Here is a 17392-nt window from a genome sequence, read left to right on the forward strand (position 1 = left end):
TCCAGCAACACCTGCAAACGGGGTACATATCTCCCAATTGATGCGATATTCCCGTGCTTACATTTCCTATCATGATGTTCTTGATAGAGGGTTGCTGCTCACAAGGAAGCTATAAAACCAAGTGTTCCAAAAGGTGAAGTTGAAATTATCCCTTCGTAAATTTTACGAACGCCATCACGAGTTGGTTGACCGGTATGGAATAACCGTTTCACAAATGATATCGGATATCGGATATTTTCCTTACGTCGTAACTACAATCCCGTTCCTTTTCATGAATGTGACCTACCGAATTAGATTATTTACAGGATTTGTTATAACATAAGCAACACGACGGGTGCCACGTGTGGAGCAGGATCTGTTTACCCTTCCGGAGCACCTAGTTTTTGGTGGGGTTCGTGTTGCTTATACGTTAGTTTTCTATGTTGTGTCATGTGTTCTATTGTTTGTCTCTTTGTCTTCTCTCATTTTTAGCCAGGCGTTGCCAGTTTATTTTCTATTCATGAGTTTGACTGTCCCTCTGGTATCTTTCGTCCCTCTTTTATATGATTAAAGGATTGATTCAGAAAAAAACTAAGCAAATCGTATTTAAACGCATTTAGAATTGCCATAAACCTTTTAGTATTCCGAACTTTACCACGAAAATGGTTTGAAAACACGTAAGAAAACTGATTTATCACACGAGGAATATGATAGAATAAACAGTTTTGCATAAAATCGAGACATTGTGATTCAACATTATATTGGTGTCGGTAGGTTCAACATTTAGGTCGGTGGTTAAAATTGTTTTTAAGCATTGCTAATTTTTTTGATACTGTTTCAATTTTGCTATCACTTAGAACAAAATCAAATGCCTTATTCGGTGTTTATTAAATGAAGACGCGCACATCATTTAATTTTTCAAGAAGGAAATGTTGATCAATGAAATTTACGTAATGTTTCAGTCAATTAAGTATTATTTCATTTTAAACATTTCATTTAATAGGCCTTCCTGGTTTTCGTATATAGTTATTTGATTTTGATCGAAGTTGTTGCTCTCTACCTGACCAGATTCCAGTTTTCTAAAGAATATATATTTAGTTTTTGATGTGACCTTTTTGCCGAACACATGTGTATTGAATGGAACGAAAACATATTATACTATTGCTTTGCACTAGTATACTCGTGTGGGCATCATAAATATCTAGGCTTAAATTTTGATTACATGTCATGGTTTGTAAGTTATATAATCGTTTATTTACCTATTGAAATCGCAGCGTTTAATTTCATATTTTGGTTAACTTGGTTCTAATTTCCCGGATTTATTGAACTTCAATTGTTTACTCTAGTCTCAACTCAATGGTGATTACTTAAGTGGCATTTAAAACTACTTTTCTGGCCGTTCCTACAATTGAAGAATCATCATAAAGGGTGCTTTTTCAATATCATTTTCAATTGTTAGGGGCATAATGACAAATTTATGACAGCAGTGTGGTGCTAGGTATGAATGGCGTTTTATTCTCTTAATAATTTACTTCAGTTTATAATTATTGTTTTGTATTGGTATGTATATCCAAAGTATTGTAAATAAATGGTATCATTCTTAATTTAAGGATAAAGTCCTCATTTTGATTAGATATGGGGTTTTTTCAAGGTCAGAAAAAAAACAATTCGACACTATCATTCAGATAAAAAAAATTCTCAAAAATTAACACTAATGTTTGGAGGACAATCTTGATATTTTTTTGGCATATGCTTCACCACAATCTTATTGTTTCTCATTGTCATTGGTGATCAGGATGTTTTTTTAAAGGATTCCGAAAATTAAATGGTCGTCAGTCTCTGATTCCTTTGTGGTAATTGTTCTTTGTTACCTCGAGATTATTTGTGTCGGATATAACATTAAGTTCTGGTTGTGCACCTTATTTTATGAAAATTTGAAAGGAATTATTAATTACCGTTAACATTAATCTGTTCACCAACAGGATGCCTGATCACAATTTTTGAAGAGGAAATGGTTTCGATTATTTCTTGTATCATAATTTACCACGTGACCATGTAGAAATTTGCCACATTTATTAGGCAATCTCGTATTTTTGTATAAAGAGTTAGAATTAAGACATCTTCAAGTGCAAGAAACACTTACTAGAGTTGGCATGTCATGTTCAAGATATCGTAACCTTAGTTTGAACATCGTCACATTTTTTAGAATCTTTAAATTAACAAAAGAATTGAACATGTTTCAATTCAGTCATGACAATACCAAATCAATGGCTACTAGACGGACCGTACACTGGTTCAATTGATATTCTTATAACAGCTATAACAATCAAAAGGGTAGTAACAAACGTCTGATATGATTTAATGTTCAACAGTGTTTTTACAATAATTTTCAATATGGTACAGACTGTACATATTTTTTTGCGTTGTTTTGTTGATAACTTAACACGAATAACCTTTAACTAATTTCAGATTTGTTATTTGGTGTTTCTCGTTAAAGAGCTAAGTAATTCTGTATAAGGATAATTGGTTATTGTAACATTAAGCATTCTTTAAATCGATAAAACCATGATTTATAACAAATTATTTAGCAAAAAACACTCATTAAAGACGGCTACCAACAACAATAAATGAATAACAGGCTCTTGACTTGGGGCATCAACATCAAGAATTTGTATTGTCTTTAACATACATGTAAATCACGTTCTTTATAAAACTTGTTGAGTTGTGTTGTTTGTTCTATAATTTTTTTTTTTCAATCAGTCAGTCGTTCTAAGTGCATTACCAATAACTGATAAATATAAGTTGGACAAGCATCTGGACGCTCAACTATGCGCATATAATAAATTGTTTCTGACTAATAAATTGAATAAACATTAACGGTAACAATTTTACTGCACCGAATGTGAATTTCGAGAAGCAATGTCTCCTCGGTGATGCACGAGGTAATATTTTTGAGAGTCTAACACTGATGAAGAGGTTATAAAACACATAAGTACCAATGGTAAATATAAGGACTCAGTCTCAGGGCTAAGAATCGCGCGGGAGATATATTTCTTATTTTGAAATTTCCCAAAAGCGTCACATACGTTGATCGTTATGTTTTATGTGATCTTTACGAATTTTACATGGTTTGCAAAATGACATTTGAATAACGATTAGTTGATATTATTTTAAGACAGTCGTCCTACTTATCAGTTGTCCTACTTAGGAATCAACTTGACACTTTCAGAAACAAATGAATTGATGATGTTCTGTGGAAATGACAAAGACATGTTATTTCTCAAGTTTAATTTGTTGAGACATGCAACATAATGACATGTGTCGGTTTCTATCTGGTAAAATGTCAAATGGAGAGACCACAGAAAATAAGGCAAAACATAGCATTATTAAATGAAGATTGTGTTTCATGGGTTAAGAAATTTTCTAAGGTTAGCTGTGAAGTGTCTAACATTGCAAGATACTAGTTTAATTGCATACGTCTCTTTTTTTGTTAATGTCCATATCATATCCATTTAGAACTGAATTTTAGTAAAATAAAACACTTGTTGCTTCAGGGGTTGACTTGGATCTGCAGTTTTGGACAATATCCTCATCATTAAATAAAGATTTTATTTTTGACATAATTGTCATAGTTACACCAGTATTGATATTTTGGTGTAGTTTGATTTGTGAACACAATTCATAATCAGTTTTGGTCCATATTCCTGCAGCGTTGCTTCACATATATTTTTATTTTTATAGTTCTGTTGATATTCCCCTTTTTTTTCTTGTTTACATTGCTTGGGTTTTTATTTGACAAAACCTTACGGAATTTAGGTTTTAAATGCTCTTCAACATCGTACTTTAATTGCTTAACTTGTTTTATTCGATCACCGCGATATAGCTTTTTGCGCTCAGTTTTCGGCGTAAAGCAAACACCAATCAACCAATGTTTTATTCGAGCATTACAAATGACGAAATGTGTCGGCGTACAGTATTTTAATCCCGGCATATATAATAAGAGTTTATTTACCACTTGTTTACCACTTTAAGATGTCACGATCTTTTTATCTTCATTCGATCTTTTTTAGTTTCAATTTATGTATGATATTTTGTTAATTTCAAAAGTTCATATGTTGTTTACCGAAAATGGTTTGCAATGGCGTGAAAACAAACCAATATCTGTGTTTATATTATTAGTTAGTATTATATAGGCTGCAATTATTTTGTCACCACGAAACGAGTTCGTTTACTCGTGGTTTCATTGAATGGAACAAACACATGCTGGTACATGATATAAACCTCACGTTTTACGAACATTAACCTGAATGTAGAAAATTTGTCAGAACATTTTCTGGGTCGTATATGTTTGCTTTCTAGAAATGAGCAAACAAAAAAGTAAAAGGATCATGCAATAACACACTGATAATGTAAAGCCAAATAAATTCATATTGATAGGAAAGCTAATTTGATGCATTTAATATTTTTACAAACATATCAATAAATTTGTTTATATTAGTAGTTCGCATGTTAAAGGCTGTAATTGTTTTGTCAAGAAATGAACAATAATTTGTTTTGTAACTCGTGATATCATTAAATGGAACAAAAACATGTTGTGTAGTAAACTAAACCTTAGTTTTAGAGGATTAACTTATCTTTGGAAAATGTGACAGAAAATTTTCTCGGTTCATATGTGTTTTATTTAAAAAAAAAAAAAAAAAAAAAAAAAAATACCAACGAGAAAAACATTCAATGTAAGAATCCTTGTGGCATTTATTGCAGTGGATTTCATTAATTTTTTTGTAAAAAGTCATGAAAATGTTACATATATTATTTAAGAACGTTTTTAATACAGTAGAATAGTATGGTTTCTAAAACTGATGTTTTATTATAAAAAAATATACCTTGATATTTTTATATAACAGTTAAAGAAAGTACACACAACTTGTGTTTGATAACGTTGATTCAGATTTGGATAATTATTGAAAAGGATATTTTGCTTCCTCACTTAAAGCAAAATAATGCTTTAGATAGAGTTTTACAAAAAGATTTCACTGTGGAGATTACTATTTAATAAAATAAAAGTCTTAAATTTTGTGAAATATTGTCAATGATGTAGGTAAACAATATCTTCTGGTGGTAACTTACCATAACATTTCAATGATCTCGGCGAATACCTTCAGCTTTGTCGTTATTGCGTATATTTTTTTTTTTAAGTTAAATATAATTTGTAATATAGTATATTTAATAATGTTTCAAACATTTATATACTATTTATATAATATATTTCTTACATATTTCTAACACATTTGTATGAATTGAATTTGGAATATGTTAAACATGTTAAAATTGTATCCATAAAAAGAGATTTCTATAGTTTACACAAAATTTATGAAGTTACAATGTATGTTATGATATTTGTAATGAACAATAAACCAATAGTCGTTGTTTAATTTTGATGATCTTTTTTAAATGAATTTAAACTGACAACATCTTAACCTGATAACGATGTTGACATGGATTTGAATAACTTAAACCATAGTAAATTTACAACAAATAATAAATATTCTAAATATGTTTTGTGCTAGCTAGGTTGGATTGAAATACAAGCAAGCAATGAAATAATCAATAGCAAATGAAACAAGGCAAAATGAGAACTCATATAAAAAATAAAATGACAAAATTACCGGACTCCCAAGTAAAACTGTTGACGGAAAGTCCCTAAGTAAATGGCAAAATCAATAAACGAATGGATAACAACTGTCTTATTCCTAACTTGGTACATGCATTTCTTATGAATAAAAATGATGGATTAGACTTGGTTTTAAGGAAGCTGGCTTGTCATGTTTTGGATTTTTTGTCAGATTTTCGAAAACCTCTGGTTTTATCCATTTAAATGCCTTGAAAAAATTTGCCAGGTGACCCCCATTTTTCTTTTTGAAAATCTTTTACATGTATAATGATAAGCCATCTGTAAAAGTCTTATAAAATTTTAATTACTTTTTAACAGTTTTTGAGAACTTCAATTTGTCAATGATAAAGCTATAAAAAGTCAAGAGAGAAATTTTTCCCGCCAAAATTTAAATTTATATTTTTTTTTGCTCTTTGGATTCCTTTATCAATTCCCTATCAATATAAACTAGTGCTTTGAAAAGTTAATTACTTTGAAACTGAGAAGCGAACTTCCTTAAAGCAAAACAGACGTTCCAGTTAAATCTACTTTAAACAAAATTTTATTGATGAATATCTTAGTTACATGTACATAGGTCATTTTGACGAATAAAATCTTTAACTGTTATTTTTTTAAAAACATTTTTGTGGTATTCTTCTTTCAGTCATTGTTCATTTGGTTTTTATATATGTTTTCCATACTGTTAATTGTTTTTGGCTCGGTTTATTTATGCCCCACCTACGATAGTAGAGGGGCATTAAGTTTTCTGATCTGTGCGTCCGTTCGTCCGTTCGTCCCGCTTCAAGTTAAAGTTTTTGGTCAAGGTAGTGTTTGATGAAGTTGCGGTCCAATCAACTTTAAACTTAGTACACATGTTCCCCATGATATGATCTTTCTAATGTTAATGCCAAATTAGGGTTTTGACCCCAATTTCACGGTCCACTGAACATAGAAGATAATAGTGTGAAGTTCAGGTTAAATCTTTTGGTCAAGGTAGTTTTTGATGTAGTTGAAGTCCAATCAACTTGAAACTTAGTACACATGTTCCCTATGATATGATCTTTTTAATTTGAATGCCAAATTAAAGTTTTGACTCCAATTTCACGGTCCACTGAACATCGAAATGATAGTGCGAGTGGGGCATACGGGCTATGGACACATTCTTGTTTTCCCATGATATTGTCATCTTGTGGTTGACTGACATAGTGATTTTGAATGTCCCTTTGGTATCATTCGGCTCACTTTTATAAAGCTAGGCCTGATAGTAATCAGTCGGATGATTAGAAACGACGAGAACAGGATCCATCGATGTTACTTGTCAGAGACTTCAAAAGAATTAACATTAGATTTGAATTAATACATTGATTACAAATCTTTATCATAGCATTGTTGACCGGAGTATTATTTCGTGTGGAAAACATTTGCAGTTGTATTTGATTTGCACCTTAAAACGAATTATGCTATTCACATTACCTTTTGTTTTGTGTTCTGGTGTCGGTTTTCTTTTTCTAGTTGTGTTATGTGGGTTTAATTGGAACTACCAATATCAACTCAATGATATTTGGTATGCAGTTGTCACCGCGTTAGCATACTAGATATATCCAAAGAGATAATTTGTGCACGCGCGAGGCGTCGTAATCTATTGTACTGTAACAATATATTCATGCTTTTTGTATTTTCTTTGTAAGCAACCTTGGTCTTTATGGTGACAGGCGACTTCATTGTTTTCTTCCGTGAAGGACTTATCAGAAACTCATCTTTCAAAGGAGAGATTCTAATTCGTTTGAAGAAGAAAAGATAGAATACTTCCCTCTTTGTCAATGTCTCAAACTACATATCTATAGTAATAAAATAATCATAGTTTCTTGATTTAATTGTTCTGTTCTTAGCGACCCATATTTTCTACACCAGGGAAATCATCTTCGATGCTAATCTAAGACATTTTCTCTTCAGAATAATCAGTCATAATTTTTCGGAACAAAAATCTTTTCTTTTGATTGTTTTTAATATTTTTACACTAAAATTGAGAATGGAAATGGGGAATGTGCCAAAAAGACAACAACTCGACCATAGAAAAAAACGACAGCAGAAGGTCACCAACAGGTCTTCAATGTAGCGAGAAATTCCCACACCCGGAGGCGTCCTTCAGCTGGCCCCTAAACAAATATATACTAGTTCAGTGATAACGAACGCCATACTAATTTCCAAATTGTACGCAAAAAACTAAAATTAAAATAATACAAGACTAACAAAGGCCAGAGGCATATATATATACAATATTTACTCACTAAATAATACTAAAATGTAATGTCTTACTCACTGACTTTTAAAGTAATCGTGTACAGATACATCTCAATTTAAATATGAATTTTCGACGTCGTTGCTTCCTGCATCACCATATTACAGATTTTTGAACAAGTGCATATGCACATTTTGATTTGACAATACTATTAGAAATATTGTCTTCGATTGAACAATAATGAAAATGCATTACATAAGTATGACATTTTACTGCAAACATAATTACCTGGAGTCGACATTTGATGCAGGATTGTTCATGCTTTTCATTCAAATTAATAATGTATTGGACAAAATTCTTATTTTGTGATCACTCATTTACAAATTGCAATGAAAACGTTTTGTTTTGGTCTTTGGTAACCTCACTTTTTTCTTTTATGCCATATATGAATTTCTATTATTAACCATAGCAGCAACTAGATAGTTATTACGTTACTCACTTTTTAAACTTTGGTCTGACAGTTCTTCTAATTTAAGAAATATTGGTATATCGTTCTTCTAAATTTTAATGTTATTTGTCAGTCGAAATGAACGGGGTTTTGTTTTGCAACTCACAATCAACTATATCTTAAAAAGTAAATTAACAAACTCCGAGGAAAATTCAAAACAGAGAGTCTTCAATTCAACAGCAAAATCAAATGCCCAAACACATCAACAGAATGGATAACAACTGTCATATTCCTGACTTAGTACAGCCATTTTCTTATGTAGAGGTATTTATATTCTCTATGTGTTGTCAGATTTTTAAACTCAGTTTTTCAATTATGATGTGTCTCCAAATTTTCAAAAGAATAGGTATGATTCGTTTCAAAGGTGTTCCTTGTTCTGATTTAGCTACATGTTAGGTCGTTTTTGGTCTCTTTATAATAGTTTTGGATTTTCAAATATTTGAATGTAGAAAACCTGGATGTTCCATATTTTGCATGCAGATACCTTATGTTACGGTTTTGGTCTGTCATGTGTACATTGTCCATGACCTCATTTTAATGGTTCAGCAATTTTTTTTTTGTCATGTGGATTTCTCACTTATGATGAGAAATATGATCCTTATATTAGGTATTTTGGTTTCTTGCAATGTATACATATTCACCAGACATGGTCCCTCTAACCTCAACCTCGTTTCATTGATCAGTGATCAATGTTAAAGCTATGTGATTATGTGTCTATCTCTTATTATGACAGAGAGCTGCTGTTTTCTAGTAAGGTTATAGTACGTGAAGACTTCATATACAAAAAGAAGATGTTTTCATGTTTGTTTTCTTCCTTTATATAAATAGAACACTCCTTATATCTTTAAAGAATAAAAATAGAATGCCTATATGATTGGATAAACTAATGTCTCCATATTTCTTCTGGAAGTGACAGAATCCATGTTTATTGCTTTTATTTTCCAGTTATAACCTCTAACATTTCTTACCCGTGGGAAATTGTTTGACGCTAACCTTGAAAGCACCATGCGTCTTTGAATGGTCAGTCATAATTCAAGATAGTATAGGGAAATCCTATACTGCAGTTTCATGTAATAAGTTGATTTTAAAATTCACATTTTAGCAGGACTATATACGAACTGACTGATTTATTTCTAAGAAAATGTTGACACGGGATGATTTTGTCTAATTATTTAGGCCCTTTTAGTTTTTATTCGGACGTGTATCAAACTTTTGGGCTAAAGGATACTTGAAAGAGGTTATTCTAGAAACAAGTGCTGTGAACACAGGAAACTATGATATTCGATTTTTATGAGATACAATTTTGCTATTTTACTGCACCAGATGAACATTTTGACAATGCATGGCTCTTCAGTGATGCCCGAAGCCAAAATGATATAAAATTAAAAAAAAGTGAAGCCAAACACGAACAAGTATGATGAATATTTATTTAAAGAAAGACCGTAACATTGAGCCAGATAATTTTTCCCATTTTGTCTCCCAGAAGAAAGTGTTATAAAAGTGACGTTTATTTTGTTTTATTTTATGTCCTAGTTATCTAAATTTGCAAAATTGTTCATCGTGTTCGTTTGCAACAATGTTTTTTAAACGTCATTAAAATGTTACCGGGCATCGAAATCTTCATAAGAAATATAATTATAAAGGGCAATGTTTATTGCAACTTATTTATTGCTTATTAAAACTTATTCCTGCTTTAGAAAGATAAAACAATTCAAGGGCAGGATGATATAAGAGTATACTTTGGTTGTTTTATAATAGATCAATTATGTTGACGAAATGCGCGTATTAAATTATAAGCTTGGTACCTTTGATAACTATTTTAGATTTTGTTTTTTTTTTATTGGTCAAAACAAGGGAAAATAAGGCCATCATTTGAAGCTTTAATTCCAAATAAAGATGTAATGGCAATTGCTACAATATTTGAAAGCTAAAACAATTTCTATATGGAAAAAAGTGATTTGTCAGCATATTTTGTTTAGTGTTACAATTAGCATAAGTGTATATTTCCAACCAACTTGAAAGAGATCAAGCCTATTTCCATAGGTTTTTGTCGAGCATGCGACTTTATGTCGCAGACAGCTCGACATATGAATAACGATCCGGCGGCGGCCGTGGTGGCGTTAGCTTACATCTTGAAAGCTTTATGTTTTAGAAGGTAGAAGACCTGGATGTTTCTACTTTGTATATATATATATATATATATATATATATATATATATATATATATATATGTGCATAATGTTACGAAGTTTCCTTCTGGCATATATATATATATCCATTGTCCTTTACCTCTTTTTAATGGTTTCTGTGACGACTTGAATAAAAAGTTTAGATTTTTTTGCAATGTTTATTTCTTTCTTATTATGAGTATATTTATCATGTGCGTACCTTGCAATGTCCTCATGCCCGTCAGACTGTCTTCATTTGACCTTGACCTCATTTCATAGATTAGCAAACAAGGTTAAGTTTTCGTGGCCAAGTCCATTTATCAGATAATATAAGCAATAGTTCTATATTTGGTGTATGGAATGATTGCAAGGTGTACCTGTCCAACTGGCGGATTTCACTTGACCGCGACCTCATCTTCATTATTCAGTGGTCAAAGTTAAACTTTTGAGATTTGATCTATTTTTCTAATACTATATGCAATAGGTAAACTTCATTTTGTGTATGGAAATATTTTATGATGTAAATGTCAGTCTCGCAGGGTTTATTTGACATTGAATTCATTTTCACGGTTCATTGATCAGTGTTTTTGTGTTTTGGTTTGTTTTTTCTAATACTATTAAAGGTCAACTATATTTGGTGAATTAAATGATTGTAAGGTGTACATGTCTAGTTGGCAAGTGTCATTTGACCTTGACCTCATTTTCTTGAAACATGTTAAGTTTAATGTATACTTGAAGTAAATTTTTATATTTAGGACTATCAACATAAAATCAATGGTTAGTATAGGAGGCGAGACATTTCAGCGTGTGCACTCTTTTTAAAATTAAAAGCGCATTTGTGGACAAAACAGATCTGATGACAAATAATATACTTTTGATTAAATATTTAGATTGAAGATTCATATTCCTAATTGTTTAAAGGCATACATAATACAAATTATGAAATCCAAACGATTGCTTCACAATTCAGTAAAACTTGAAACACAATATCATTTCATTTCAAGGGACTTTATATTTGGGTCAACTTAGGCCCTTACCAGACCTTTTATTTTGCAAAGTGCAAACCATTTACGACAACTTATAAGACTGAACTGATAGAGAAAATGAAAAATTAATCAAAATCTTAATTAACAGTTTTAGATATGAACAGTTAATTGTGGAAACATTTTTTTCAGATTGCCACCACATCCTTTTATAACAGTTTTGAACAACAGACCAGAGTCATGGCCCCAGATTCGTCAGGAATTTTCACAGTTGTGCCATAGTGAGAATTTAAGGTAGGTCAAATAAATATACTATGATGGAAAATACAGTGATCAATATAATGTCAGACCAGACATGCTCCTATGGATTATAATTGAGTTGTCTGTCACCTAAATCAACGGCAAACTACTGTCTCAATTTTTTTTTAAATCACTGAATGAAAATACTTGAATGTAATAAAACATGTAGAAACTCGTTAAAGATATCAGGCTTATAATTTAATACGTCAAACATTGGTTTCTTCTCATCAGTGATGCTTGAATAACAATACTTTAAATGTTGAGGCAATTACGAGGTAAAGAGCGTGAAAAACTTAAAATTATAAAATGATGTGAAAATCTGGTTAAGACTGGACACTGGGGAATAAACACCATTACAGAACCGGCCGTATATATATGATATTTCATGTCATCAAAGTAACACAAACTACTGTGCTTTTGATACCCTCAGGAAAGAAGCATCCATCAGCAGTAAATTTTCATCACTGGTTCCAGATTTAAGATTTTATGTGCAAGACGTCCTTTTTTGCTTTTGATAACTGATAAATTACTCTTTGGTTGATAAACTTTAGTAAAAATGTGCATCCTAATTCAAAACACTTACATTTTTTTACCGTATAGCAGGTGGAAGACAAATTTGTAAACAAAATAAAAGAAAACATCGATCTTATTGACTATTTTTACTTCATTTCAAAAACGTAAAGAAGAATCTTACATTTATGAAGCTTTAATATGTGTATAGTAAAAGGGGAATGCCTCTTTTGGTTACATAATTCGAGTATCTTTGATTTATTCACATTTGTACGTTATAGCGCTCTTTTGGTTGACATCAATAGAAGTGGCTTGTGAGTTGTATTGATTAAACTGATATTTCATCATTTCAATGCAGATACCTTATTTTTCTAAATTTCGGTCTGTCATTGGTCCGTTGTCATTGACCTCATTTTCATGGTTCAGTGACTATTTGAAGAAGAAAAATACATTTTTTTAGTAAAGTTAAATACTCAATTATTGTGAGTATTAAGCTAACTTAATTTGGTATATGGTTTCCATGCATCGTCGACATGTGTGTCAGTAAGTGTTTATCTGACTTTCATTAACCAGTGACGAAGGTTAAAGTTACATGATTATGTCAGTTTTTCAGATACTATAAATAGTAAGTCAATTATAAGTGGTGTATTGAGTGATTATAAGGAGTACATATCAGTCTAGTAAGTTTCATCTGACCTTGACCTAATTAACATGGTTATTTAAAGTTTTGTGTTTTGGTCTGTGTTTGTAAATTTTTATAGCAATAGGTCAACCATATTTTGTGTACAATATAGTAGTAGTAAGTTGTTAATTACTGTCTAGAAAGTATCACCTTACCTTGACCTTATTTCCATGGTTCATTGGTCGATGTTAAAAGATATTACCACAAGCAATATGGCAGCCATATTTGGTGTATACCATACTTATAAAGATGAACCTTTCTGTCTAACAGGATTTATCCGGCCTTGACCTCATTGTCATAGATCTGTATACATATTAAATGTATGTAATACATGTAATAAAACCTTTATCTTTAAGACTTTCAATATATAAACCAATTCCTAAGAAAATAGTCGAGACATTTCAGTGTTTGCACACTTGTTTTTTTTTCAAATATCTTTGCCATTCACAAAAAAGAACTATTTTAAAAGTTTAGTTTCATAACATGTATGGACAATTAAGCTGAAGAAATAATTTGTAATCAATAACAATAAACAAATATTTCTACTCATAATTTTGAACCAAAAATATCAAAATCCATAGAATAAATGACGAACAACCATTTAAATTGTTTTTGAAATTACTGAAAAGAAGTACATTAATATACTAGATGTTAAATTATAAAGTACAGACAACTAGATTTTAGATATGTGGTGGTTAGGAATATGTGTTTACCTAATTTTGAGTAGAACTGGAGATTTTTATAAACTTATAATCACACAGTTGCTTTTGAATCTATCCTCCAGCTTAATTTTACTTTGCCGTTGTCAAACCAGGCTTTTAATTAATGATTTAACGGATACATAATGTTGAAAAATCTGTTGCACTATGATTGAATCTATGATAACTGGGTCAAAACTTGACATACTGTAAATATTAAAAAATTCAATCATGTTCCATTAATCAATTTCACTGTTATTATCATTACCCACAATATCATGGGCATGTAACAGCTGGTATCAGGAACCAGATACAAAATGTAACACAGATGTAACATGCAAAAGTGCAGTTAATTTCTAGTTATTATAATGAAATAGATGGAAGTCATGAAATAAAATTTGAAAAAAAATAATATTAATTTTAGGTCTAATCAATAGAAATCGTTGCATGCTTTTAGTACTATTTGATAGCAGAGTAATTATAAAATAGTTTTTTATATTACTATTTGTTTGTTAATGTCACAAAACCAGGTTCAACCCACCATTTTTTTCTTTAAAAATGTCCTGTACCAAGTCAGGAAAATGGCCAATGTTATATCATAGTTCGTTTCTGTGTGTGTAACATTTTTATGTTGTGTTTCCGTTGTGTCGTTTGTTTTCTCTTATATTTGAGTGTGAATTCACATTACTATAAGACGTGTCACGGTACTTTTCTATCCCAAATTCATGTTTTTGGTTTTGATGTTATATTTGTTATTCTCATCGGATTTTGTCTAATGCTTAGTCGGTTTCTGTGTGTGTTACATTTTAATGTTGTGTCGTTGTTCTCCTCTTATATTTAATGCGTTTCCCTCAGTTTTTAACCGGATTTTTGTGACAAAAATGTCGGTTATTGATTTGGGGATGTACGGCGGGCGGCAACCAAATGTTGTCCTTGCATTTACTCATGAACCGTTCAACCAAAGATTTTCAAATTTTAATATGTTGTTACAGACAACAAAATAAAGGTCAAGTTCAATAATGACGATTTTGACTTTTACCGTTCAGGAGTTAAGGTTCTTGAAAGATTGAAAAATGGCATTTCCAGTCGTGTCCGTGCATTTACGCATGAACTGTTCAACCAAAGCTTCCCAAATTTTAATATGTTGTTACTGATGGCAAAATAGAGGTCAAGTTCAATAATGACGATTTTGACTATTACCGTTCAGGAGTTATGGTTCTTGAAAGATTGAAAAATGGCTTTTCCAGTCGTGTCTGTGCATTTACTCATGAACCATTCAACATAAGCTTTTCAAATTTTAATATGTTGATACTGATGACAAAATGGAGGTCAAATTTGATATTGACCATTTTCACTTTCAATGTTCATCAGTTATGGTTCTTGTGATATTGGCAGGATACAAATAAATGTTAATAAATCCGGTTTGCTGTCGTTGTGACAGCCTCTTGTAGTTTGTTACCCCGATTTAGTTTTTTGTCCATAGATTTACGAGTTTTGAACAGCGGTATACTACTGTTGCCTTTATTTAAGATATCAAATGTTTGCAAGCATTTTTTATAATTTATTTGAGAGAAAAAAGTGTTAATTGATATATTATAAATAGAAATTTAAAACAATTAGTGTACATTTAGTACTTGTATTGTTATCAAACTTGCAAGCTCTTAATGGTCCTTTACTATGTAGTTCATAGAAAATATCAGTTGTTTAGGCCTTTTTGCAGAATTCTAAATACAATCAAAATCTTGCAACACAATTTATTAATGTATAAAAATAAATAAATCGGTAAAATTAATTATTTAAAACAAAATGATATGTTAGTGACTACCCGTACGAAAATTTCAACAGGAGTTCAACTGGACTTCAGCTGGACTTGAGACGTATTCCAGTCTGACTTTGAAAAGTCCAGTCTGACATGAGCCGTACACGTACTTTTTTTTATACTTCGGTTATTTGCCAGCCGGTATTTTCTTAAAAGTCCAACTGCATTTTTTGTAATTCTGACAAGAAAAAAAAGACGGCCGGACTTTTGAGAAAAATTATTCTTTCTGTAGAATGATCAGCAGGATTTTTGTCTTAGAAAATTTTACAGTCATTTATGAGCAGGAATTTAGACTTAGAAAATTTTCATCAGCCAAATCTGTTCTTACAGAAATAAAAACTTTGCCACTAGGATTCTGTTCTTTGAAAGAACAATCTCTTTCAAAATGGAAAAGAGTTATTAATCATGTTAATGAAAATTTGCAAGTTATAAAATTGATATCATATTTTTTTTAGAATATACTAAACTATAAGATGTGATCTTTTCCCTAAATTTTCAATTCCATTATAAAATATTTAACATAGACTGTAAATGGAAAGTTGAAATTTAATGTAGGTGACTGAATTTTGATTGAATTATATCCCAGTTAATATGTTTTCAACAATTATTTAACATTTTTACTATTTCATGAAATAAAACCCCTAGAAAAATTACATCTAATAATAGGTTAAATTTATATATTTTCTAGTATATTTATATTTAATAAGATGAATGCATAGAATAAATAATTATCATCATTCTTTAATATCAATTAGAAACTTGAGCCATAGCAGTGATTTAATAGCAGTAGTCTTGTAGAAAGTGCCATCTGTTTTCAATTAACCTCAGTCTGGACAGGTCACAGGAAGTAGCATCTACACAGAGGTTGATCATGAGGCCATTTGAAGGATAACACATTTCTAAATACATATATCTGCAATTACTATAACTTTTATTAAACATTTGATAATTGAACAAATTAATAATTGATTTTCTTTTTTTTAATATATCACATATTCAAAATTAAGACATATGCAAGAAGTTATAAGAAGAAAATTTTTCACAGCTCCTCAAAACAACCTCATGTATTGCAATACAACAAAATTTGAATTTGGAATTAACAGGAAGATGTGTCTTCTTTCTTGAACAAAATCATGAAAATGAGAAATTTACATTGGATGTAAAGCAAGTGTTTGGAAGTTCTTTTCACATTATATTAGAGAAGATGGATACTTCTGACTGGCATCAAGGAAAATTTAGGAAGATTGCTGTTTGCACATATTTTGGATTGCATATTCTGGTAAGTACAATGTAATTGAATTCCACCATTTTGGTGATATTATCTGATATATGCTCTTTTTTCTTCAACATATTGATGGAATAATTACAACATTATGAATAGCTTATAATTTTTATTTTTGAAGAGTAAAAAGAATAAAGAAAAAACTGCATTAAATACTTAATTATGCAATAAAAATCAGTTTGAGTGATTTTAAAAGCTTTACTTTATTTTATGCACTTTGAATTTATTTAGTCTTAATATATAATCATGATGGTTATAACCACACCTTTTTAGGAGTAAGCATTTAGCGTCACAATTCCCCATTTCTTGATTTTGCCAGTAAGACAGTAGAAAAAAAAAAGAAATAATCAGTATATATGCATAATGACATCTTGGTTTTTTTTAATTTTCAGATTGTAACAAGGGATGCATATTAAATCAGGAGAATCCACCATTTAAAGAAAAACTAAGCAGTAGTGGATCAAGAGGGAGGGTTCTGCCGGGTGGACCCCCCCCCCCCCCTCATTTTTTGTGGATCAGCCCCTGCTGAGATCATCTTTAAAGGTCAAACAGAACTTTTTGAACTCCAGCTGGA

General features: G+C 30.9%; 1 protein-coding gene across 1 annotated transcript in view; it reads left to right on the plus strand.

Moving 5' to 3' along the window:
- The window catches only part of LOC139521857 (focadhesin-like), a 283557-nt gene that overhangs the window by 146092 nt on the left and 120073 nt on the right, over positions 1-17392 (plus strand). Inside the window, exon 6 of the mRNA XM_071315518.1 lies at positions 11720-11821. Within this exon, the coding sequence (XP_071171619.1) occupies positions 11720-11821 (102 nt within the window). The remainder of the gene's footprint in view (positions 1-11719; positions 11822-17392) is intronic.

This window comes from Mytilus edulis, chromosome 4 (assembly GCF_963676685.1).
Source record: "Mytilus edulis chromosome 4, xbMytEdul2.2, whole genome shotgun sequence".
NCBI lineage: Eukaryota > Metazoa > Mollusca > Bivalvia > Mytilida > Mytilidae > Mytilus > Mytilus edulis.